Here is a 25,663-nt window from a genome sequence, read left to right as displayed (position 1 = left end):
AAATGCTCATTAATTATCTGAGATGGGAGAGGCTATGAGGGTTCAGCATTGCATATCCTGTCAGACTCATGCAATACGTCTGCTAGTTAATTCTGACAGGGTATGCAATATTCCACACTCATAATCCTCTTCCTCTCTAACAGTCATATCAGTTAGTCTTGAGTAATGTTTTTTCTCTTACAAGGGAAGGGTAGGGAAATGGTAGAAGGTGGGTGAATGGTGTAAATGGTGATGACTGGTGTAAAAAAAAGGCATCAACAAAGCTTTTAATTTTTTTAAAAAAAGAAGTTGAACTCTTTATTAAACATTCAAACTAACATCAACTACATTTATTTAAAAAAATAATGGCACCTGTTTTGAGTTCAGTTATGACCACATACCGTAAAGTGAAAATATACTAAGACTTTACAGATTTTCTTTTTCACATTGGTTGACATAAAACTTATAGCGTGCTACACAAAATGGCAATTTGGCGACGGACAGATCAGACTTGACAGCCAGGTAAGAACTACCTTCACCAACAATGACTACAACCTAGGCTAGTATTCTCTTAGACACAAGCAGTGCTTTTTGTTGAAACATTTCTCTCAAACACACACAAAAGAAAACCACACTGCACATGCTTTAAATAAATAAAATTTGCAACAAATAAATCAGGTCTGCAACAATCTATGTACATACATTATTTCCAAACATCTTAGAACAGAGAGCATTTGGTTGATTTGAGGAAATTGGCTGTTTTTGTTCTTCATGGGGGTTGCCAGTCTCTTTGTTAATTGCAATGTTTGTTTCTTTCGGTTTCTAAGTGTTTTAGGATGTAGGCAGCCCGGATCCCTTCTTTTCCTAATTTAAGTCTGCAGGCTGTTAATCCTTCAGAGTGGGAACCAAGCCACCATGTGAAACCATTTCTCCAGTGAAAACACTGCATTTTAAATTCATCGTGTTTGGGCTTTAACATTAGCTAAGGAAACACACATCATACAGTCTCCAACTCATTGGAAGAACCCTACACAAAGTTATCCAGGGTGGCTAGGCTCCGAGGGTAGCCTATTAAATTCTCAAGTCTAGCACTGTAGACTAGAACCTAACAATCTCACATAACCATGTTTCTTTGGGAAAATGCATTCAGAGTCTCCAGGATGCCAGGCACACACTTTCCCCCAACAAATCTACAGTGAGGGCAGGGAGACCCCTTTCCAAGCCACTGTTGGTGGCTCCATGGCTTAAGTCTAAGGAGTGTGGTGGGGAATGGGGTTGGAGGGTAACTGCCAGGGCAAATTCAAGGAGAATGAATACATCTTTGTCTTTGGCTGATTGCCAATTGACTTTTTTTTCCTTTTAAGCATAGATCCACAATTTATTATGGTAGCCTGCTTCCCCTTCACTGTCAGGGATTAAAGTGTTACTTTTTACAACATACTCATAAACACATCCCACCCTACCCCTGCCCCTTCCCACCTTCTCATTTTTCCCACTTGGACTCTAAGGAAAAATCACAAGTTGGTACGATTACAGCCTCTGGAAACCCAGATCTGAGAAAAATCAGATTGAGACAGTCTTGGCAGCACCAGGTATGAAAAGAGGATTTGGAGTAGGGGAAAGGGCTAGAGGGTCACTTTACTGGGGGCTTGGTGGTCTCAGAACACTGCCCCTTACCCATGGTGGTAACTTTCACCTCCAACCCTCCCTTGGCCTGAGGTGAAAAGGGAGGGTAATGGGGCTGAGCTTAGGATTAGAACCAAGAAGCATGGGGAAGGAAATGGTAAGGTATAGCAACACGGTTCCCCATAGCCTCCTTCCAGGCAGGTTCCCGGAAGACCATTTCACTTACATCATTCATTTCAAGTCAGTGACCACCTATATATCATACATGCATGCACAACTGTGTTTCTTAAAAGTTTCCAAAGCAAGAGAATGGTATTGTTGGGTTTTTTAGGCATACTACCAAAATGTTTCCATCCTGTGCTAGGAATTGAGTGTTTCAGAAACAACCCCAAAGGACAGAGAGGTAATTGATGGCCAGAGGGAAGCCAGTCCTAGTCAATACTATTGAACTTGTAGAGACAATCAATAGAAGCCCTGGTACTGGAGGAATGAGTTGTATACATGGACAGGTTAGAGAGGGGCAGTGTGGGCAGGACTATAACCAGCCTCAGGGAAGTCAGGAGAAATCTAAGAAGTGGAAGTATGACCCAAAATGAGAAGTACAGAAGTCTTGGTCTTTAAGCTAAGCTTAATCTAACATCTCATTGATGGCAATATACAACATGGGACGGAGTCTTAAAAATAACAGAACTCCAAGTTGGCAACATAGTGCTTTGGTTACTGGCTCAACTTGAATTAAGAACCCTTTTAAAGGCAACCTGTGGGGAAGTATATTCAATGATCAAAAAATTGGGAGAGCCCACCAAATACAAAAAACTTCCTCAATCCCCAAAGGTGTCCAGTGCTCAACATCCTGTGGGAACCCAGTGGTCATTGAGTTGGGCAACACAAAAATTGGCTTTCCTATGCTTAAGACTTTTAAAAATCCTATCTTTTTTATCCATGTGGATGGCAGGAGACAATGGGGGCTAAAAGGTTAGTTGGCCTATGTGTAAATCTGAGAAAATTCCTCAATGTTGAAATTCCTCAGTGTTTAAAATGTATAGTCACTTCAAATGCATATATTTTCCTGATAGGATTGTGTCCTATGTTTCTACTAAGAAAAAATTAGATATTAAATCAGAAGGGCTCATCTATTCTCACTAATGTTTTCAATCTACAGCACACCACGATTCTCCCCATTTAATGGGGACATAATAGGGTGCCAAGAAAAAAGTCTTATTGTATTATCATTCTTTTACTAACAGAGCAAGTCATAGGGAGCAGATGAAAGGTTCACTTTGCCCCTACAAAGTGTACCATCAGCTACTGGTTCATAAAATTTCAATAAGGTTTCAGAACAAACGTGGCCCCACTGGTGAAGTCATTAAAACAAAGTGTTCCAGTTATCTGGGAGCTGAGTATATAAATTTAAATCAGCATTCACCATTAAAGTATTGTTTTAGGATATCACCCATTATATGTTTCAGGAGATTGTCAATAACAGACGTTTCAGGGTGTCATCCCTCTTGAGTTGGCTTCACTCCCTAGTCCCAGAAATTGGAACATGACCAAACAGCATCCCAATGAAGCTTCATTTATTCCATTCCAAATGTTTACTGATTCATACTAGAGTGAGAAGATTCACTCATCAAAAGAATCTTAGCAATGAAAAGAGAACCAAGCAGCTTGATTACATGAACAAGCAATAAACAGGGGAACAAACGTTAATCCCCATAGGACAAAAACAGGTTTTTACTCATTCTTTCCAAATGAAAAGAAACAGCAACACAAATCGTTACAGAACGAAGACACCCCCACCTCCTCTCCATGAGTATTTTTCAGGGCCTTCCTCTCTCAGGATCCTGTGTGTGATATCAATGAATGACATAAATACTACAATTGATTTATCCCTGTTCATGGGTGCAGGTGAATACTGATCCTTAAATACAGACATGGGAAGGAAACTGAAACTCACCTATGTTCTCCTCCCCAAGAACTCAAGACTCTTCCATTTAACTCTGGCTTGGTAAGTCATTTATCACCTAGACACCTCAGGACAAGACAGAAGTTCTAACAAACACTAGGAAAGGATCTCAGCCCTTCCCTAGAGCCTGGTTCAAAGAAACCCAACAAACAAGAGACTCAGTTGAATAGTCTTCTTTAAGCCTGCATGACACAAAATTGCAGTCAGACCTATTTTTTTTTCCCTCAAAAGGCTTACCTCACCCCCATTCCCTGAAACCACAGTTCACACAATCACATTAAATGAGAGATTTCCTTAAGAGCAGCTGTTTGAAAAATATTGCACTTGTTCGAGTCCAGGTCATTAAAAGTAGTACTTCCTGAAGACAAAAAAAAAATGCACTTGATGTTTCAACCGTTCTTCATATTAAAAATTAACACACATATACACATTTCTGCACACCTTTGAATGACATAGAGCCAAGTAGAAAATTTCTACTTACACAGCCTTTCCATTTTCTTCCTTTTGCTTTTTAAACATTAGAAAACCTCTATGTCAAAGAAAGCATTTTTTCCTCCTTACTCTCAGAGGCTAAAAAATTTCACACAAGTTGGAACTTTTTAGAATGCTTTAAGTTCAATGCCATTTTCCATAAGACCACAAGAGACAGATGGCATCTCTAGCTCTAATGTTCTCCTAAGTTATTCTTTCTCTAATCTCCCACCTTCCTGAGAGGACCTTATTGGTGTGGTGGGTGATTTCATTATCCACTTCAGTTCAATTACCTGCCAGACATGACATCATACTCTCTTTATAGTTGACCAAGAAATTATGTTGAATCAAGTGTGTCTCTCTTGCTTCCTATAACAACATAACATCATTCCTATGTTTGCATATACTTTGAGATTTTCTACAGAGAAAAACAGGAAGAGAACCACATCTTCCCTAAAGGCTGGATGTCACATAGTAACAGGCCACGGTAGTCCTCAAAGGACCCAATACAAAATACAAATGACTTCCAGACCAACTGATAATCATATGAGCCATGTGGAATTATTTGGCACATTCTAGAGCAAAACTAAGTCACTAGTCAGTTAAGATAAAGTCAAGTGGAATGATTAAATCCATTCATAAATCCTACTATTTTGCAATTTCAAGGACAGTTAGACCCCCATTAAAACCATAACGTTGGGCTACTAGTGTGTTAGAACCCTTTTCAATGTCCCCATGACAATTATTATGGACATGGGAGCCCTAACTGTGGACTAGCTAAGTAGGTTGGGTACTTCTGTAGAAAAGAAACTTCTGATGTTTCTAGCCCCTGTGCTCATCTCTATCACCAGGGTCAAACCCTCCCATTTTTCAGGGAGGCAGATCAATGGAGAAAAGGGTTTTCTGACACACTCAATCTCAAAAGGCAGATTTTGAAATTCACTTTCACCCTCCTGACATTTCCCATGCACCAAATCTTCCTGACCCAGCCCCAAAAACTTAAATAAAAACAAAAAAGTTAAATTAAAAACATAAAATAAAACGATCCGACACTCCCTTCTTACGCTGTGCTGGTTTTGCAGAGTGGAAATCTGTTCCAATTAAGGCAGCAAGTAGTGAGGGGAGAATCTGACAAGAGACAGGCTAACTATGGACAGGGATTAAGTAGGCAACTGCTATCAGGTTAGGGAATTGCAATTATTTACAAGTTACAGCTTGAGTCCCCTTGAAGCTGTCATCCAGTGTGCACAACAGCTCCTTTGAAAAATTTGGTAGTTAGTATATGTGGAAAAGGTTTCCTCTCGAAAGAAGGCGAAGCCAGAACAAATAGATTCATCTCGGTATTATTATTCTCTCGATAGCACACAGAATGTGATCCCAGTTTTTACAAAATATTGCGAGAAGCGTGACCGCAAAAAAGGTGCCGAGGATGTGAAAACGGCTCTTCATCATGGGGGCCACGAACTTGGCGATGGTGGAGACACACACTAGGATGACCGTCATGAAGGCCAGGATCACGTTGATGCACTTGCCCAGGAGGACTTTGGCATTCACAGTGTCGGTCTGGAGGGCTTGCTGCTCTTGCTGATGAAGCTCGAGCTTGGAGATGCGGGTCTGGCAGGACTCCAAGGCTTCCTATGGGGATGGAGGGAAGAGAGACACACAAGATTCAGGATGGGTTAAAGTGGGTGATTAAGACTTATGTGGCGCTGGGCCTGAAGACAAGAAGACATCTTCCTGAGTTCACATCCACCTTCGGTCATTTACTAGCTGTGTGACCCTGGGCAAATCACTTAACCCTTTGTGCTTCGGTTTCCTCATCTTGATAATGAGCTGGAGAAGGAAATGGCAAATTCTAGTACCTTTGCCAAGAAAACCCCAAATGAGGTCCCAGAGAATCGGACACAACTGAAAATGACCGAACAACAACCTAAGCAAAGGCTTCCTTTGGTTCATTCACTCAGTCTCAGTCTATGAAATGACAGTGTTGGACTGAATGACCTCTATGGTCACTATCTCTAAATCTGTAATCCTACATTTTACAAGCCTTTAACCAAAATCTTGGTTCCAGAAGCCAGATGACAAAAAACAGTTCCTTCTTCTACGTAGAAGGGTGGTGAACCATGAGTGATAAATGTTACAAAATCCCTGTAGTTTCTAATCACCTAATGGCTTTTCTTTGCTGTAAGCCATGGCCCTGGATGCTGACAGAGGTAGTTGTCCTAGGAAAGTGACTGTAGTGTAAAAAAATCATAAATAAAACCTTAAAAAAAATTCTATTATTAAAAAAAGATTCAGTTTCAAGTACAATTTATTTTTTTTTTGGATATAGTTGTCTGTATGCTGTCTCTTCCATTAGATTTTATAAGTTCCTTGAAGGCAAGTTCTGTCTTTTGCCTTTCTTTGAATCCCCAATGCTTAGCACAGAGCCTGACACATAAGTGCTTAATAATAAGTACTTATTGACTATTTGTTGTTTGTGAAAAACAGAATTTTTAAAGAAAATGGTTTTTTTTTAATCTACTATTAAGGTTCCAAGGCATCTACCTGTGGGTTTCTCAATGGAAAGGAAAATTTTAAAGCTTCAGTTGTATGCATCTAAATCATTTGAGAGGAAAGCCATTCATACATTTTAATGATGTTGGTCTAACAAAGAAGACAGAAAGATAAAGAAAAAAAGACGTTCTAAGATGTTAGCTCATTTTGTCCAACAAGATCAAATGAGAGATATATGTGAAAGGACTCTGAAAATTTTTTTTTAATGCTCTAGAAATGCTAGAGCCTGGATGGCAATACCATGCTTGAAAGAGCACTTTATGAAACCCAAGAGTGCTACATAAACATGAAGAGGAGTTATTATTACTGCTGGAAAGAGCAATCCTAATAATAGCGTTTATAGAGAGCTTTCAAATTAGAAAAGCACTTTATAAATATTGTCCTTGTAACCTCACAACAACCCTGGGAGGTAGAGGCTATCATTCTCCCCATTTTACAGAGGAAGAAACTGTGGAAGAAGGAGGTACAGTGACTTGCCCAGGGTCACACAGCCAGGAAGTGTCAGAGGTGAGATTTGAACTCATGTCTTCCAGACTCCAGGTCTAGTGTTCTACCCATGGCCACCTAGCTTGGACCAGGAGGTCCTAGCTAGGATTTGGGGATCATGCAAGGAAGCATGGTGTAGTGGATACTGCCAGAGGGTTCAAATCCTGTCTCAGATGCTTACTAGCTGAGTGATTTTGGGCAAGTCACTTAACATCTCTGGACCTCAGTTGATCCAACTGTAAAAGCCAGGGGCTGGATTTCATGACTTCTAAGGTTCCTTTCTGCTCTTGCTCTGTGAGTCTGTACTATCTGACAAGAACCCTTCCTTGTAATGGAATATTATTGGTGATAATGATAGATTTCTGGAATTAGTCCACTGAGGACTACATTGCCTTGTGTCTTCAAAATAGGATCATGGATAGGGAATTTAGATTTAGTTTAATCTTCTACCTTAAAAAAAATCAGTGTTATCAATGACATTTGTTTTCCACATCATAGTCATTTCTTTATACCTGCTCCTCTGCTAACACACACACACACACACACACACACACACACACACACACACACACTTTATATAGAGCTTTAAAGTTGGAAAAGGCTTGACAAATATTCTCATTTTAACCTCACAACCACCTTAGGAGGTAGGAGCTATTACTTTATCCATTTTACAGATAAGGAAACTGAGGCAGACTGTGCTCTCCCACACATGCGCGCGTGCGCGCGCGCACACACACACGTTAAACCAACAAACACAACCAAGTCTCAGACATAACATTCTGCATCTATGAGACTTCCCCATCTCTACCTCTTCCAGAAAAGGAAGGAGATACATTTTTAGTTTTCCCTTATTCTACACATGAGGAAACAGGCCCAGAGAGGCTGATGCTGAAAATGATGGAGCAGTTCTAAGGTCTTCCCAACATACCCCTCAAAATGCAAACAAATCTCATGGGCAGTTAGGTGTCAAAATCGATAAGAGAAGTAAGCCTGGGGTCAGGAGGACCTGAGTTCAAATTCAGCTTCAGACACTTACTAGCTGTGTGACCCTGGGCAAGTCATTTCACCCTGTTTGCCTCAGTTCCCTCATCTATAAAAGGAGCTGGAGAAGGAAATGGCAAAGCACTCCAAGATCTCTGCCAAGAAAACCCCAAACGGGGTCAAGGAGAGTCAGACACAACTGAAAAACGATTGAACAACAACCACAAAGCTCATGGAGTGTGTTACACATCCAGATATCACACTGGAATCCAGTGGTGCTAAGTTTGAAACTGTACAATCCTCTGCCCTCCCCTTAACAGAGGTGACAAGAATGAAGGTGAAAATAAAAACGTGGCTGAGGAAGGTCCCTGACCTGGTATTCATTCAACAAACCTTCATTTCCCTATTTATTAACCCAGTAGCCCCTCGAGGGTAGGGACCATGTTTTTGCCCTTGTATCCCCAGTGCTGGGCATACAGTAAGCCCTCCATAAATGCTGGATGTGTGCTAAACCTGCTGTGATGTTCAGTGCACTCTGATATTGCCTACCCTGGTTACTGATATGCATTTGTTTAAGTCATTTTTTGGTTAAAAAAAAAGAGCGAGAGAGAGAGAGAGAGAGTGTGTGAGAGAGAGAGCTAATAGCTCCAACATTCATTATAATTTTCCATTAAGTACGTACATTGGAGACCAAGGAATGGAGTTAATGCGTTGCCATGGCAATTCTCGTTACACCGGATGATCAAAGTTAAAGCATTTTCATTTCTTCTCATACAAAGAATACAACAAGGGTTTTCTCTTAGTATGCAATAAAATTATTGTGATAGAAATTAAGAGTCCCTCTTAAGATTCCCCAGCTTTGGACCTTGGGTGGCCTCGATCCTGACCATGACACAGAACCCAGGAAGAACAGAAGAGCTTTGTCCCTAGAGGCAGCTGGGAGGGGGAGGAAGGGGAAGATGAGAGCAGGAGTCCAGAAGACCCAGTTCAAATCCTGCCTTAGGCACTTCACTAGCTGTGAAGGTCAATCACTGAATCTCTCTCTTGGTCTCAGTTTCTTCATCTGTGAAACGGAGATAATAGCAGCCTTTACCTCACAGGGTTGGTTGTGAGGAGTAAATGAGATGATATTTGTTAAGTGCTTTGCAAACCTTAAAGTGCTATTATTATTATTCCACATCATCATCATCATCATCATCATCATCACCTTCACCATCACCATCATCATCACCACCATCACCATCATCATCACCATCACCACCATCATCATCATCACCATCACCATCATCATCATCACCACCATCATCACCACCACCATCATCACCATCATCACCATCACCATCATCACAATCACCATCATCATCACCATCATCATCATCACCATCATCACATCACCATCATCACCATCATCATCACCATCACCATCATCATCACCATCATCACCATCACATCACCATCATCACCATCACCATCATCACCACCATCACCATCATCACCATCATCATCATCATCACCATCATCATCATCACCACCATCATCACCATCACTTGACTGAAGTTTATTCACCTCCTCTTGCTTGCCAGAGCTTGATCAGCTTCCGAGATCCAGCTCAAATTCAGAAAATATTAACAAGAGCTAATATCCAGCCATTCCTAATGACATTCTGAGAGACAGCAGGTGACTCGGATGAGGTCACGCAGCTGTAAGCAGTGGTACAAGGATTCCAATCCAGATTCAAGCTCTGTCTGCCTGGCCACAACTACCTCACTGGTACAGATCAGATCATTTCAAAATGGCGCAGCAGGGGAAAGAACACTGACTCTGGACCCACGGGACCCAAGTTCAAATCCTACCTCTGACACTTGCTGCTCTGTGTGACTATATCCAATTCACTTCATCTCTCTGGGCCCTAGTTTCTTTATAAAACAGGGAACTGAACTAAACAGGGGTATGAGTTTGGATTCAGTCTAGGGGCTGTACTTGAGGACCTAGAGGGCCACGTGTGGCCTTGAGGCTGCAGGTTCCCCACCCCTGAGAGCCATTATGGACTCCTCCCCCTCTAGATCTATGATCTTACGCAGCTGCAATCAGGAGACCTGGGTTCAAGTTCCACTACAGACACTAACTCTATAACAATGGGAAAGGGAAGAAGCATTTATTAAGCACCTACTATATGCTGGGCACTATGCCAAGTGCTTTACCGATATTGGAAGTTGCAGTAGATCCTTTCTAGCACCCAAATCTGTGATCCTATAGACTTTAGTACTTCAGTTTCCTCATTTGACGTGCCCGTCTACCTCTCTGCAAACCTTAGAGGGCTATGGATCTGTGAATTGGTATTATTTCGTCACACTACTTTTAGATGCCTTTCCTTTGCGAGGCAATTGGGGTTAAATGACTTGCCCAGGGTTACACGGCTAGTAAGTGTCAAGTATCTGAGGCCAGATTTGAACTCAGCTCCTCCTGACTCCAGGGTCAGTACTCTGTCCACTGTGCCACCTAGCTGTCCCTAGGTGCTTTTCATTGAGGGTTCAGAGTAAATCTCCATATTCCCTTAAAAGTCCTTTATATAGCCTGGAGGTTAACCTGCACCCTCAGCCTACGGCCATGGCCAGTCCAGGGTATGTATGCCTGTGGCTCAGTCCAGAGACTAAGGAATGAACAAGGCTGAGACTCAGAAGCCACACCGTGACTAAGACTTTGCTGAGTAAGACCCCTGACAGCTTCCCTACCCACCAACATGACAAAACTACACGCTTAGTCATTTCCTTGGCAAGGTCTTTCTTCCCTTCTGCAGTTCAAAGGGGAATCAGGAATAAAAGCTTAAATTAAATTTTCTGAATCCCCTGGTGACTTTTCTTCCCCTCCTTCTCTGCTTTTCACCTTCCCCCCAAATAATTGCCCAATGATCAAAAAAAAGGGAAGTAAGAAGTAATTCAAGCACCAACAAAAGCCAGACACAGACAACCCAGATAGCCGCCCCCTTCTGAAGCTAAATGACATGATACTGGACCCTTACAATTTACCTGCTAAAATGTAAATGATTAAATTGCCTAGAGTGATGGAAACAGCATTCCTAGCTAAGAGCAGGGCCAGAAATACCCCCTAATTTGTCTGCTAACCTAACCTGGCCTCCTCGGCTTGGGAGGTCAGTGCTTTCCACTTTCTCTGTAATTGCCCAAAGTTCTGAGGTTCTGGGATTATCAGCCAGGCAGTTGGAACACCAGCTCCCACCATTCCTGGTGAAACAGTTGACCTCTGATTTCAATTTGTGGGAAGACACCGCTCTGGCTGTTCCTTGTTTTCTGGACTCTTAGAGCAATGGCCTCTGCATTGGGACTCCCGACTTCAAAAGTCCGTGGCCTTTTCCAATCCATCCTGACCCCTCCCCCTACCTTCATGCCTATGTCTCCAGCTCCTGGAATGCATTCCTGCCTTCCTTTTCACGTCACAGAATCCTTGGCTTGCTTCAAGCCCCATCTTCTGTCTATATGAAACCATTCCCCATTTACCCATATACCAGTGTGGAGGCTCTTAACCTGGGCTCTGTGAACTTAAAAAAACCCCCAAACATTCTGATGACTATATTTCAGTACAATCGGTCTCCTTGGTAGTCCTTTGTAATTCATTTTATGCATTTAACAACATGATTCTGAGAAAGGTCCATAGGCTTCGCCAGAATGCCAAGGGGAGCCATGATGAAAAGCATGAAAAGCCCTAGATGGGCAATTTATATCATTTTGTATTGACTTCTATTTCCACATATTGTTTCTCTTGGCTAGACTATAAGCCCTGTGAGGGCAAGGACTAGTTTTTAATTGTTGCTTTTGTTGAGTCATATCCGATTCTCCATGACCCCATTTGGGGTTTTCTTGGCAAAGATATTAGACTGGTTTGCTATTTCCTTCTCCAGCTCATTTTACAGATGAGAAAACTGAGGCAAATAGGGTTAAGTGAATTGCCTAGAGTCCCATAGCTAGGGTATGAGCCTTGATTTGAACTTGGGAAAATAAGCCTTCCTGACTCCAGGCCAGAGATTCTATCCATGGTGCTACCTAGCTACCTATCCCTTTTTTATAAATGAGAAAACTGAGGCAGACAGAGGTTAAGTGACTTTCCCAGGGTCACACAGCTAGTAAGTGTCTGAATCTGGATTTGAATTCAGGTCCTCCTGACTCCAAGCCCAGCACTCTAGCCACTGCGCCACCTGGCTGCACAGTAAATGCTCATTCAGTGCTCATTGACTGAGATGTCCAGTCCCCAAAATAGTGAATGATCTATTACTTAAAATAAAATTACTTAAAGTACGAGAGTCCCAGCCTGGAGAAGGCCCTGAACTCAAAATGCTTAAGACATGTACAGAAATAGGGGCTGCCATTTGCAAGAGATATTGGAATTGTATAGGTGAAGTATATTTTCAAATTACATTTTTATGAATACGTATATAATTTACAAATATTATACATTTGTAAATAGTATGTTTACAAAGTAAATCCTGTGGGCCCTGGAGGAAGGGGGTGACTTTCCTATGCCTCCCCCTAATCTGCCTTACTGCCTAAAATCAGGACTTAGAGCTGATGCGCCAGTGGAAAAGAGGTGAGGGAGAGAAAAGTATGGTAGTTAGAGCGTTGGCCTTGAAGCCAGGAAGACCTAGGTTCAAATCCTGCCCTGGGTATTTGCTGTGTGTGACCCTAGGCATGTCACTTAACCCTTTAGTGTGTCCTGGATCCATATTAAAATGGAACCAGGAAATTTTTTAGCAAAATAAATAAAAACACGATAAAACACAGATGATGTTAATATGTGGTTTTCTAAGTCAGTATGCACTCAAAGAGATGGATTATATGTATTCTTTAGCAGCTTCTGTTTCTGTTTTCATTTGACATTGGGCCTCTAGACAATTCTCTAGACTCTAAATTACAAAGGAGGTGCAAACCTACATTGGTAGATGGAATTCTATCACTTGGGAGTTCCTTACACTAATGAAATCCCAGGTTGTTGAAAAAGAAAAGAAAAAGAAACAGACATCATAAAACAGTGGAAATTTCTAATTTCTAACTGAGCAAAGAGGAATTTCTAGGATTAGAATTATGCAAAAAAAAAAAAAACCCAAAGCCTAGAGATTGGCCAGATAGCATGGTGTACTGGATGGAGTGCTGGACTTGGAGTTAGGAAGAGCAGGGTTCAAATCTTACCCCAGATACTTACTACTTGTGTAACCTTTAGCAAGATATTTTCACCTCTCATCTGTAAAGCGAGGTGAGTGGAGCTAGACCAGATGATGTCTGAGTTCCTTTCAAGTTCTGTAGCTACAATGCTATGATCTTGGCTCAAATCTGACCTCAGCCATTTCATTGTTTTCATGATTTGATACGTCATCTCCCAAGGCCTGTTTCCTTATTTGTAAGAAGATGGCCTCTGGGGTCCCTTCTAGGACTAGGTCTGTGATGCTATAATCTAGTCCAACCTGTTCAAGTATAAATGAACATAGCCACATGAACCCTTCCCTGAAACCTCCAGAAGGGGGCACCCCATAGCTTACAGTCACCCAGAGGGCTAAGTATGGAAGTGAACTGGGGAAGAGGGGCAGAGAAATGAAAACGACATGATGGAAAGTACACTGGGCTCAGAAAGGGGAGAGCTGGGCACAATCTCGGCCTTGTGACTGAATACTCTTGATCTTGGGTGGGTCGTGACCGCCTTTGGCCTCGGTTTTCTATTCTGTAAAATGAGGAAATTGGACTAGCAGGCCTCTGAGGTCTGGCTCTAGATCTAGGATTCTATGCTCTGTAAAATGAAGGGCGGGGGGTGGGCTAGATGAGCTCTGAAGTCCCCCACAGTCCTAAGTCCACTAAAGCCAACCAAAAGAGAGAAGGTCCTCATTGTTCCCCAATATTGGGGGTGACCTCAGTCAAACCTGTGATGGAGAGGACAGCATGAAGATGGCATCAGTGAGTGGGAAGGATGCTCTGGGACTGCAGAAGGGATCTGGTGGCAACATTCCAAATGTGACCTACTATCATAACACAGTCACCTATGGCGGCCACCAGCGGGAAGGGGGGGGCTGGCAAAATTCCCTTCCCAAAGCACATCTCCCTGACGTTCTCTGTGCCCAGCCCCTGATGATGGAGGCAGTTGTAGTAGTAGGAGCAGGAGTAGCAGCAGAAGTAACAGTAGCAGAAGGAGTTGTAGTAATACCAGGAGTCCTAAGAAAATTAGTAATAGTAGCAGGAATAGTGGTAGGAATAGCAGTAGTAAGAATATTAGTAGTAGTAGTACTACTAGTAGTAACAGTAGCCGGAGTAGTAGTTAGTAACAATAGCAGCAGGAGTCATAATAGCTAGCACTTATATAAGCTAGCCCTTATAAAGCAATATATTATATTGCTTTAATGTTTACCTCATTTTATCCTCACAGCAACCCTGGGAAGTAGCCAATTATTCCCATTTTGAGGAAACAGAGGCAAAGAGATTTTAAGTGACTTGCCCAGGGTCACACAGCTAGTAAATGTTTGGGGTGGGATTTGAACTCATGTCTTCCTGACTTCAGGTCTAGCACTCTACCTGCTGTGACACCTGGCTACCAAGGTGTAACTGATGCAACAGTTTTGTAACACTTAATCCAGATGGGTTATGCCTAGGGTGGAAGCAGGGGTGTAACTGGGAAATGTTTAATGACTGGCTCTCTGAAAATAGAGGGCATATTTTGAATGTTTTATTATTTAAATCTGTATTACTAACATTTTCTCAAATCTAGACAATTACAAAACAATAAATAAAACTCCAATTTATAGTATTTTCTGATTCCTAAGGTGTTTTTAAAATTTTAAATCAATCCTTTTTAAAAATTTATTTGGTATTTTATTTCCCCCCAGTTACATGTAAAAACAATTTTTTATCATTTGTGTTTAAAATTTTTGAGTTCCAAATCCTGTCCTTTCCTCTTTCCCTACCCTCTCTCATCAAGAACGCAAGCAATTCGATATAGGTTATACATGTGTAGTAATGCAAAACATTTCCATAATAGTCTGTTTGAAATAAAACAAAGACAAAACAAAACTCAAGAAAAATAAAGAAAGCTGAAAAAAGTATGTTTCAATCTATATTCAGACACCATCAGGTCTTTCTCTGGGAATGGACAGCATTTTTTATCATAAGGCTTCAGAGTTGTATTGTAAGCCTTTTTTTTTTTTAAGGAAAATTAAACTCATATTCTAAGTTAAATTCTAGAACACCTAAGCAAAATCCAACAAAAGATTCACCCTCTAGGCCACTGCCCCAAGAAACACCCTCCTTTTGCGGGTTCCCAAGGAATTGCTCACAGTGAAAATCTAACCCTTGATTGGTGTGAGCTTGTTCCAGCGTACCCCTGGGTGGGAGCATCAGAAGATGAGAGAACTTCTATCATAATATCACAGAATCACAGAACCAGAGCTAGAAGGACCCTCAGAGGCCATCTAACTCAACTCTTTCATTTTACAGATGTGGAAACTAAGGGCCAGAGAAGTTAAGTGACTGGGTGACACCTGTAATAAATAGAACTTGGGATTTGAACCCAAGATGTCTCACTCAAAAGACATTGTTCCTCATGAAATATTTACTTTTCAGACAAGGACAAAAAAATCTCTCCCCTATAAGACAGAATTTTTAGGATCATAACTTTGTATAATTATTTTTCAGTGAATATCTACCTCTGCATTTTTCCCCTTTATTTTAGAGGTGTGGGTTTTTTTAGACTAATGTGAAGCTAAATTAGTCCAAAATAAAATTATCTCTAGTTTTGGGGGTCTCTGCTTTCTTGTTGCAGGCTGCCTGGACCTTGGCCCTTTGGGAGAATCCTCCATGTTTTAAAATGTCTACGCTGGAAATTTTCTTGCCCTGTGATTCTAATGTGAGGCCAATCCCTGATGCCTCATGCTCGAGCAAGACCTTACCCCTCTGGAAAATCCATGGCTCCCCCAGGAGAACGTTGTGCACAGCCACAGATATATGGATTCCGTGAGGACCAACCCTGACATACTGCGCTTTTCTCAGCAACCTAAGGGGCAAGGACAACTCCAGGGGACTCACGATGGAGAATGCTATCTTCATCGAGACAAAGAACTGCGAAGTTTGAATACAGATTGAGGCACACTACATGCTCGCCTTTTTTGCTTCTCTTTGTTTTGTTTTGGGTTTTTTTTTTTTTGGTTCTGTTTCTTCTTTCTCATGATTCATTCCATTGGTCAAAATTCTTCTCCACGACTTGACTAGTGCATAAATTAATTCAATGCGAAGTTATACATGACAGTTATATGAGATTCCATGCCATCTTGGGGAGGGAGGGGGGGAGGGAGGGGAGAAAAACTGGAACTCAAAACTATGTAGAACCGTGTGTGGTAAACTAAAAATAAATAAAGAAATTTATAATTAAAAAAAAAAAAGAAAATCCATGGCTCCCGCCTGCCTGGGCTTAGCCCTAGTGTGGGGCCTGCCCACTTGTGTGGGCTTTCCCAGTATGCAGAGACAGCTATGTGTGGCATAGGCCCCTCACTACCCAGTTGCCACGCCCCAGGTGTATCCTTTCCCTACCCTACCCTGGTGTGGTGATGCCAGCTGCTGCCCTAGTTATATGCTTCCCTTGTTTCTCTTGCCCCAACTCCACTCCCCACCCCCATGCCCCCACCCTCTCTGTCTTATGCTTTAAGCCTTAACTTGTGAAAGTTAAAACACACCCATAATAAAAAATATACTGCTCAGCATTCCCAGGCTAGTCTGACTCTTGAAAACAATTTTAAATGCCAACATTTAAAATGTTCAGGTAATCAATTACTCCAAGGTAGGGGAAATCAATTAGTCAAAAGGCATTTATTAAGCCCCTACTATATACCAGGTACTACACCAGGGATACAAACACCAAAATCAAATAGTTTGGGCTTGGAGGAATTTAGATTCTATCAGATGAGGGAAGGCTCTCCTGGGAACTGGAAGCATTTAGACTAGTTAGACCTAGATAAGCTCTAGTGTTTCTTCTGGCCCTAATAGTGTGTGTGTGTGTGTGTGTGTGTGTGTGTGTGTGTGTACATATATGCATATATATGGGAACAAAATGGATTGGGGGTGGGAGGGGAAGAGCGAAATGTCCACTGTGAGCATGGAGGACCCTGAATGTTAGTCTAAAAAGTTTCAGCTTCATTTTGCCAGTAATAATACGGAAGTATCAAAAGTTTGTGAATGGGGGTGGGGGATGTAAGGGATGTGGTCCAACGATGACTTAAGGCAAAGAGATCAGTTAAGAGACGGTGTCATTTTCCAAGGTGAAGGCCAACAGGGAGCCCACATGAAGGGAGGTGAAAATGAGAATATGAAGGAAGGGACGGATGTTACGTCACAGAAACACAGAGCTAGAGTTGGAAGCAATCTTCATTTAAGAGATGAGGAAACTGGGGCACAGACTTGCTTGCCCAGGGTCACACAGCTGATGTGCCCAAGGTGAGATTTGAATCCAGGCCTCCTTGCCTTCAAACCTAGTGCCCTATCTCACTATTCCACACAAGATGTAACAGACATTGCAGAGGTCCAGGAGGCAGCAGTTTTGATGCGTTTCTAGAACTAAGGAAAAGATAGATTTGCCAGTTAGAGACACAGAAGTGATTGGAGAAGCTGTGGGTGTAGGTGAGATTTCCAGGGGATTAAGTGTAAAGAGAGAGAAGAGAGTCAATGGCACACCTTTGGGGACTCCTACCATCTGAAAATGAAGATAAGGTTACAAACATATTTCATGGAACCACCAGGTACAAACACTCTTAAAAAAATATCCTAAAAAGTAAGCTTCTTCTTTGAAAAGACCTCATAGCTCTGCATTCAGGCTGTCCTCTATTAGGAAACATTATCCATTAGTGGGCAATCATTTATTAATCACTTACGATATGCCAGGCACTGGGGATATAAATATAAAAACAGAAACCAGTAGCTGCCTTCAGGGAGCTTATATTCTGATGGAAGGATTACTCTAAATATGGCAATTAATCCAACTCAGTTCAATCTACCAAGTATTTATTAATTGCCCTCAGAGAGTTTATATTCTGATGGAAGGATTAGTCCAAATATAGCAATTAATCCAACTCAGTCTAATCCTATGACGATTAATCCAACTATATCTAATCCAGCAAGTCCAATATTTATTAACTGCCTACTGTGTGCTAAGCACTAGGGTTATAAAGACAGAAAGGACACAGTCTTTTGCCTAAAGAGGCTGACAAGCTATTTCAAGACTTGCTGTATCACCACCAGTCTAAATCTTATCCATTCTTTAAGGCCCAGCTCACGTCCTGCCTTCTCCATGAAACTTTCTCCACCCCTGGCTCATGTTCCTTTTTCTGAACTCCCTAGAACTATGACGAAATACTCTCTTTTGAATTGCATAAGGATTCTAAATGTGTTCTAGTCTCTTTTCCTCAACTAGAAAACAGGATCCTTCAGGGAAGGCATTATATCATCCCTTCCCCAAAATTCATTCTGTATATATTTTGTCTTCCCTGAATGAATATAAACCCATGAAGGTAGGGACTGGTTCATTTCTGTATCTTAAATGCCTAGAAGAGGGCCTAGCATATAGTGGATGCATAATAAATGTTTCCTAGATCACTGATCCTTTTTTTTTTTTTGCAGCTATGCTACAGAGCCCTGTACACATGGTAGATATCAATAGACATTTGTTTACCTGACCAAAGCAGACTGGTGGAGTGTTTGTGTCTCTAAAAAGAATGAACCTCTACTTCCTGTCTGATAAGGGAAGGAGGAAGTATGCGTTGAATGAAGGTAGGAGTTTGGAAATCATGCTCCCATAATCATGCCCCTTAGGGTTGTAAAGGAAAATATTTCACTTTCTTCAGGGAAGTCAAACCTTGTGCCTATATCTGAGTCAAGGAACAATTTCTAAGGATCTAGTCAGTAGATCAAGGTTTGGAGAGAAACATAACCCTTCCTCCCTCTCAATAGAGAAGTAGGGGGCTGTGGATGCAGAATGTTGCATACTCTGACATATATACAATCCATTGATTTTTCTAGGAAGGGTTCCAATATGAGGAGGGGAAGAGGCAATATCCAGAATCAACTGTGATGATAAAATGAAAAGCATCGATGAAACTAATTTTAAAAAATAGATCACTGAGGGTTGTACCTGAACATCTTGAGACCTTTCATAGGCCTGGTAGGCCACCTTCTCTTCTATGCTGGCAAGTTCTTGCTTCAGGTTGGTGGTCTCATGCTGGTGAAGATCCGTCAGGTCATGGAGCTGATCTTCTAGCCTCTCATACCTTTTTAAAAAAGTGAAATCAAGTGTGAATATACCTTTTTTGGAAATGTCTTCATATAGTACAATTATGAAGCCAATAGCAGCCTTTTAAAAATTCCACCTGAAATCATTCCAGTAACCTAAAGAGACGCTTAGCTTTCTCTTTGTATCTTCCACCCACCCATTCTTGTCTCCTGATAGCACAGACAGACTTTTCCTTTAAGAAATGAAAAGATGAAGTGGAAAGGAGGGAGGCATGGAGACCCACCTGCAAAAAAGAAGTCATTTTGACCACTGGACCATGTTGCTGGTTAAGACTTGTTCCCCTCGGATGGGACAACCATACTGGATCATACAGAACCCAAACTCTGCAGGCTCTAAGGAGATGGCTGTTCTGATGTCTCTTTGTCCTAACTCCAAAGATTTTAATTTACACCGGATCTTACTTTTTCTTCCCTCCTATTTCAAGTCTTTGCCAGACTCCTCTCACTACACTAAAAATCTCATCAGGAGGGACTCTTTCTGCTCAAATGCCAAGTGGCCATAAGAAAGGCAGGAACAGATTTCATCAGCTAATGCATTTTGCCAAGGCTAGTGTGAATAGAAGAATGCCTTGGGATGTGTATCAGGATAATATAATAAAAAAGCTACGTCCTACCGACACCCATCTTTCTGCCATTTGCTAAAAGGAGTCTCACTACCATGGATCTCACATATCATAAAACCTGGTTGGGTTTAACTCTCAAGTGTAACCACCTCAACCCAGTCCCCTGACTGCTCTGATCTGCTCTCTTGAAAAATGGACACCACAAACCTTCGACAAGGGTTACTGAGAACCTTGCAAAACATAAAGGATATAAAACACTTTGTATACTTTACAATCTGAGTAGATGTCAGCTATTATGATCACTACTGCTGAAGTTAACTTGGGCTTTTGTCTCAAGGACACTGGCACCCATTCCAAAGTTTTATAGTATATATATCTCCAATCTGAAGTAAACTGTTCGGAGTTTGGGCCAAGGAGAAATTCAGATTGTTACAAAAGACAGACTGTTCATCTCAATCTATGGAACACATGTCAAGGTCTCAGAAATTCTGATGCCATGAGGATGTTAAGTGACTTGCCTGGTATCACAGTGAGGAGACATCAGAAAGTGGAATTTGAACCTAGGTCTTCTTGATTCCAAAGCCAGACCTGGCATCCATGATGTCACGATGCTCATAACATCAAGTATATCTTTCATGCTTTAGATCGTACTTTTTCATGTTTAGATTGTAACCTCCTTGAAGACAGGGACTGTCTTTTGTTTCTTTTTGTATCCCTAGGGCTTAGTAGAGTACCTGGCACATAGTAGGGGCTTAATATCAATTATTTACATATTGATAGATACTCTGGAAAATCAAATCAAACCTACTGGTCGTGTGTGTATGTGTACATATGCTCAAGTATACAAGGACAACACATGTGATGAGCAGTTTGTTTATGTCAGGATTTTTTAAAAAATAGCTCTTAAAATTAAGTCCCACTCGTGGGGATTAGAAGATTCACCTTGTAGGCTAACCACAGTGAGTATGGTGGAAAGCATTCTGCTTGGGAGTTGAGACAGACCTGGGTTTGACCATCCCCTCAGACGCTAACCTAAGTGTCAGCTTCCTGAACTATAAAATATGAGTAATACTTGTAGCATTTAATATATAGATGTGAGGCTCAAATGAGATACTCTATGGAGATAATTATAGATAATATATTATAGATAATGAGATAGTCTATAATATATGGAAAATGCTTTGCAAATCCTAAGGTACTATATAAAGTCAGCTATTCTTGTTGTAGTTGGTTTTGATTTTTGTCTGAAATCGTGTTTTAACCAGGGTAGGGAACTCCCCAGTGTGAAAATTCCCTCTGCCAACCATGACTAGCAACTCAGCGATAATTTCTGGTCTTACAGAGTTGCCTGGGACAATAAAAGGGTAAGGGACCATTTGGCCAGTAAAAGTCAGAGTCAGAATTTTAACCCAGATCCTCCTGCCTCTCAAAACTGTTATTATTGATATCATAGCAAATTCATGAGAAATGAGGTGGCTCGACAGATGAAAAGCCTGCCTTGGAGTCACGAAGACCTGGGTTCAAGTCCCACCTGATACATGTTGGGTGACTCCAAGTAAGTCATCTGATCTGTCAATGCCACCGAGGTAATTCTTAAAGACTTTGTTGGGGAACATCTGCCAACTGGCATTGATGATTGGAGTTTTCTCATTCTGAAGGAATCATTTCCTCATCTCCTCAAGACTTCTACTGTTATTCCCCATCAACAGAATGTAAACTTTTGTTTGTTTGGGGGTTTTTTTGGTGGGGGTGAGGAAGGAGAGGGAAAATTCTCAGGGACATTTCAGTGCCTGGCACACACCAGGAGCCTACTAAATAAGAGGTGAGCTGAATTACTTTATTTACTTTTTAAAATTTCATTTATTTTGTGTTACATTATTTAATTTAATTTTATAAAGATTTTGTTAGCATTTATATAGTGCTTTAAGGTTTGCAAAGTTATATACTATCTCATCTGATCCTCCCTCACAACAGTCCAGTGAGGCAGGCACCATCATTACCCCTATTTTATCAATGAGGAAACATTAGAAATAATTTGGCAGTGACTTTGGGGAAGAGATGAATGACTATAGGATCACAGATATAGAGTTAGAAGAGAACTAGGAATCCCTCTAGTCCAGTCCCCTCATTTTACAGATGAGGAAACAGGCTGAGAGAATCATTGGGTCATGAAAGGTCTGATGATCCTTCAAGATCCCAGGAGGCATCAAGTCAAATACAACTTGCCCAAAGCAAGACAGGGAGTCAGTATTAGAAGGAGGATTTGAACCCATGTTATCCAAATCCAAAGTCAGTCCTCTTTCCACCATGGTACCACTGGAGACACGTGGTCTCATGCTTCCCCTTCCCTGAAATAATATGTACGCATAAATTACATAAGATGTTTGACATGTTTCAAGTTTATTTTTAAATTTAATTAATTTTATTATTAAATTAAAATTTAATGAATTTTAAATGTAAAATATTAAAATTTAAAAATATCTTAAAAAGTAAAATTTAAAATACTTTAAACATATTTAAAAACAGGGTTCTACTGTGCTAGGAACTTAAAACGAATGTTTATGCCTTGCAGATTTTAGAGCCACACAGCATTATGTTTATACAGAGGTGGACACACACACACACACACACACACACCCTCTCTTATTGTGGCTGTCACAAACTGAGGGATGTTCTCAGAGATGTGCCATCTAGAAAAGGACCATCCCCACATATCCATGGAAACCATCCCCATTAGAACATCCTCTAACAAGGACAGGCCCTCTGTGGTCACGCACACTCGCCCTGTGAATCTATTCATCTACTTCTGCACAGAACAGAGAGTGACAATACCTGTATCGTTCCTCTTGCAAGGTCTGAGAAATAAAGCTGTATTCCCGTTTGAACTGCCCCTTTAGAGATTCAATATCCTCTGCCAGTTGAGTCTGGGTCTCCTTAATCTCCCGTAGCTCCTCCAAGATCATGGCCAGCTTCCCTTGGCTGCTCAGAGTGTTTGTACCACCAGTCCCAAAGGACTGGTTGCCATTACTATCCGCAGAGCCCGACGTGCCGCTGGAACACTCATCGTCACTACCATATTTCGGCTTGGTCACGATGGTGGCGCTCCCCCCGTAGGCTCTAGAGCTGGCCTCTGGCCTGAACTCTTCCAAGGAGCTCTTTAAATGGGCAATGTTGTCTGCACTGCCAAACTTGTTCCGGATCAGATTGGCAAACTCTCTGGACTTGTTGAAAACAAACACAGGCGGCGTCAGGGACACCCCCGGCACGCCTGACTTCCCACCTTCCATCCCTTGGCCGGCTGGCCGAGATTTACCGTGGCCATCTTTCAGGTTGTCCTTGACTTCCTTGTTGGTGCGTGAGGTGCCGTTCTGTTCAATCTCCCTGAGCTTCCGATGGTACTGCTCCAGTTTCTTCTGGAGTTGGGCGATGGAATGGGCCGACTTCTGATTCTTCTTCTCAAACACCTGCTTGATGCGTCCAGCTTGCTGCTTATCCGCACTGCTCACAAGCTTGAGGTATTCGGCCACGTTCCCGTCGCGGGATGTCTGCTCGATCCTGATCTGTTCGGTCACCTTGAGAATCTTCTGTCTCAAGCTGTCGGCCGTGAGCTTCACCTTGTGAAAATCCAGGATGCCATCAGGGACATCAAAGTTGAGGTTGGTGTCGGATCCCCCACGCCGGATGTTGAGGGGAAGGCTCAAGGTGTTCATCTCATGCCTTTCCACCTGGAAGAAAGAATCAAAAGTATGACTGCCAATAAAAAATACTCATCCTATAAAATAAATAAGATACTTTAAAAATAAATTAATAATCTATAATACATATGAAATAAAAAGGAAATATTTTTAAAAATCAAATTGTTCTTTCTGTTTCCTTCCTCCCTCCACACTTTAAAGTCATAAAACTACACAGAAAACATACATAATCAAAGTCGTGGGGTTCCAAATAGTCAGTAACAAAGTGAATGTGAGCTGCCAGCTACCGTCTGAGCTCACTTCAGGGCAGCCTGTCTCCTGCTTTCATCAAGGTGTGTTCACTGAATGATTCACCATCTCACTGTTAATCAGACAACAGCAACTGGTCTGGACCGAAGACAGCCGTGAATGAGAATGAGGTCACCACCCAGTCTGGGGCTTTACAAAGTGCCCAGGAAACTTGGATCTTTGCCCTTCCCACTGATGGGGAACTTTGACACTCATTGATATGAGTCAAATTAGAAAGTCGCTTTAAAGGGTGGAGAGAAGAAGGAAAGAAAGAAAGGAAGGAAGGAAGGAAGGAAGGAAGGAAGGAAGGAAGGAAGGGAGAGAGAAAGAAGAAAGAAAGAGAAAGGAAGGAAGAAAGAAAGAGGAAGGAAGGAAGAAAGAAGGAAGGAAGGAAAGAAAGAAAAGAAAGAAGGAAGGAAGAAAGAAGAAAGAGAAAGAAAGAGAAAGGAAGGAAGGAAGAGGAAGGATGGAAGGAAGGAAGGAAAGAAAGAAGGAAAGAAGGAAGGAAGGAAGAAAAAGGAAGGAGGGAAGGAAGAAAAAAATCCATGTAGATTCAAGTTCCCAGGGCCAGGAAGTTTGTTTTCCATAATGGACTCTGTAAACAGAGAGGTGAAGTAATGTGATGAAGTTAGGTTAATTAGGATAATTGAGTAATCCAAATGCAATCTTTAGAAACTGAAATAAGTGAAGACTCAAAGGGCATTTCCTAACCATATCAACAATAGTGACAACACTATTTCGGTAGCAGGTCATTTATCTCAGACAAGGAATGGATCTTAGAGTCTCAGGCCTTCAGCTGGGAAGGGACCACACAGGTCGGGCCATCTAGGTCAACCTCCTAACTTTGCAGATAGGGAAACTAAGGCTGAGAAAGGTGAAATGAATTACCCCAGGGTATGGAGTGCCAGGTGGATCCCAGCTCTAGAACTGAAATGGACTGCTTCACTCCCTGAATGCTTAAAGCTAAGTCTGAAGGGAAAGACTGAGCATCCCAAAAAGGTGATTAGTCCCGCAGAAGAAGCAATGGACAGAAGTATTGGAATTGCCCAAAGACACCCAACTTTTCCGGGCCTCAATTCCCTTGCCTACAAATGAGGACACTCTCTGGATTAGGTGACTTTTGAGGTCACCTTTCCAGTAGTAAATACCTGTTCCTGAACCACATTTTATTGAACTGTAAATCTTTAACTACGATGGGGTAATTAGATCTTTGCTATGAGGTGTCAACATGGGGGTGGGGTATATGGTTCCTCTTCTGACCATTGTTCTCCACCAATCATCTCTGCCTCCCACTTCTCCACTGGCCCTATGCTGTGGCTTCTCAGTCACTCTGACTCCATCCCCTGGTTCTGGGATGCTACCTACCCTCAAGGTCATATCTCCTCCTCTGGAGTTCATCTTCCTCCACCTGCTGCCTCCCAAACTATTTCAGAGGGTTGGATAGTTGGAGAGGTGAGGGTGGTCCCGCTGCCAGTTATATTGCAGGAGTATAGGCTTGACTCTCTGGAGGGCACATGCTCTCCCCAACTTGTGCAATTATTCCTGAATTTGCCCTGGACACCTTAGTCATTGAATTTGCCCTGCAAACCAGAATTCCTTAGTCATAAGTCCAGTGAATTTCATAAAGTGTTCCCAAAGAAAAAAGACAATATAAGCCAGATCTTATTTGGAAATAGTAATCCCTTAAATCAAATTAAGAACTGCCCTCTGACACAGGTTCAAAAAGAATCTAAG

At 41.7% G+C, this 25,663-nt stretch overlaps 1 protein-coding gene across 1 annotated transcript; it reads right to left on the bottom strand.

Moving 5' to 3' along the window:
- Positions 1-280: 280 nt before the first annotated feature.
- On the bottom strand, positions 281-23,666 carry TMCC3 (transmembrane and coiled-coil domain family 3). Its single transcript, XM_036760328.1, has 3 exons — positions 22,779-23,666; positions 19,226-19,361; positions 281-5,677 (listed from the first exon to the last, which is right to left on the bottom strand). Exons 1-3 carry the CDS (start codon positions 23,654-23,656, stop codon positions 5,375-5,377), a joined length of 1,317 nt encoding a protein of 438 aa, XP_036616223.1. The 5' UTR covers positions 23,657-23,666; the 3' UTR covers positions 281-5,374.
- Between the last annotated feature and the right edge of the window lie 1,997 nt (positions 23,667-25,663).

This window comes from Trichosurus vulpecula, chromosome 5 (assembly GCF_011100635.1).
Source record: "Trichosurus vulpecula isolate mTriVul1 chromosome 5, mTriVul1.pri, whole genome shotgun sequence".
In the NCBI taxonomy this organism is placed as follows: domain Eukaryota; kingdom Metazoa; phylum Chordata; class Mammalia; order Diprotodontia; family Phalangeridae; genus Trichosurus; species Trichosurus vulpecula.
The sequence above is the reverse complement of the archived record's forward strand: the minus strand, read 5'-3'. Positions and strand labels throughout refer to the sequence as shown.

Excerpts from the sequence above, each read along its gene's own strand:
- TMCC3 (XM_036760328.1), bottom strand. The coding sequence starts at position 23,656 with ATGAACACCTTGAGCCTTCCCCTCAACATCCGGCGTGGGGGATCCGAC. Across the intron at positions 19,362-22,778 it reads TTGCAAGAGGAACGATACAG|GTATGAGAGGCTAGAAGATC; the intron begins GTATTGTCACTC and ends TTTTTTAAAAAG. Across the intron at positions 5,678-19,225 it reads AAAGGTCTCAAGATGTTCAG|GAAGCCTTGGAGTCCTGCCA; the intron begins GTACAACCCTCA and ends CCATCCCCATAG.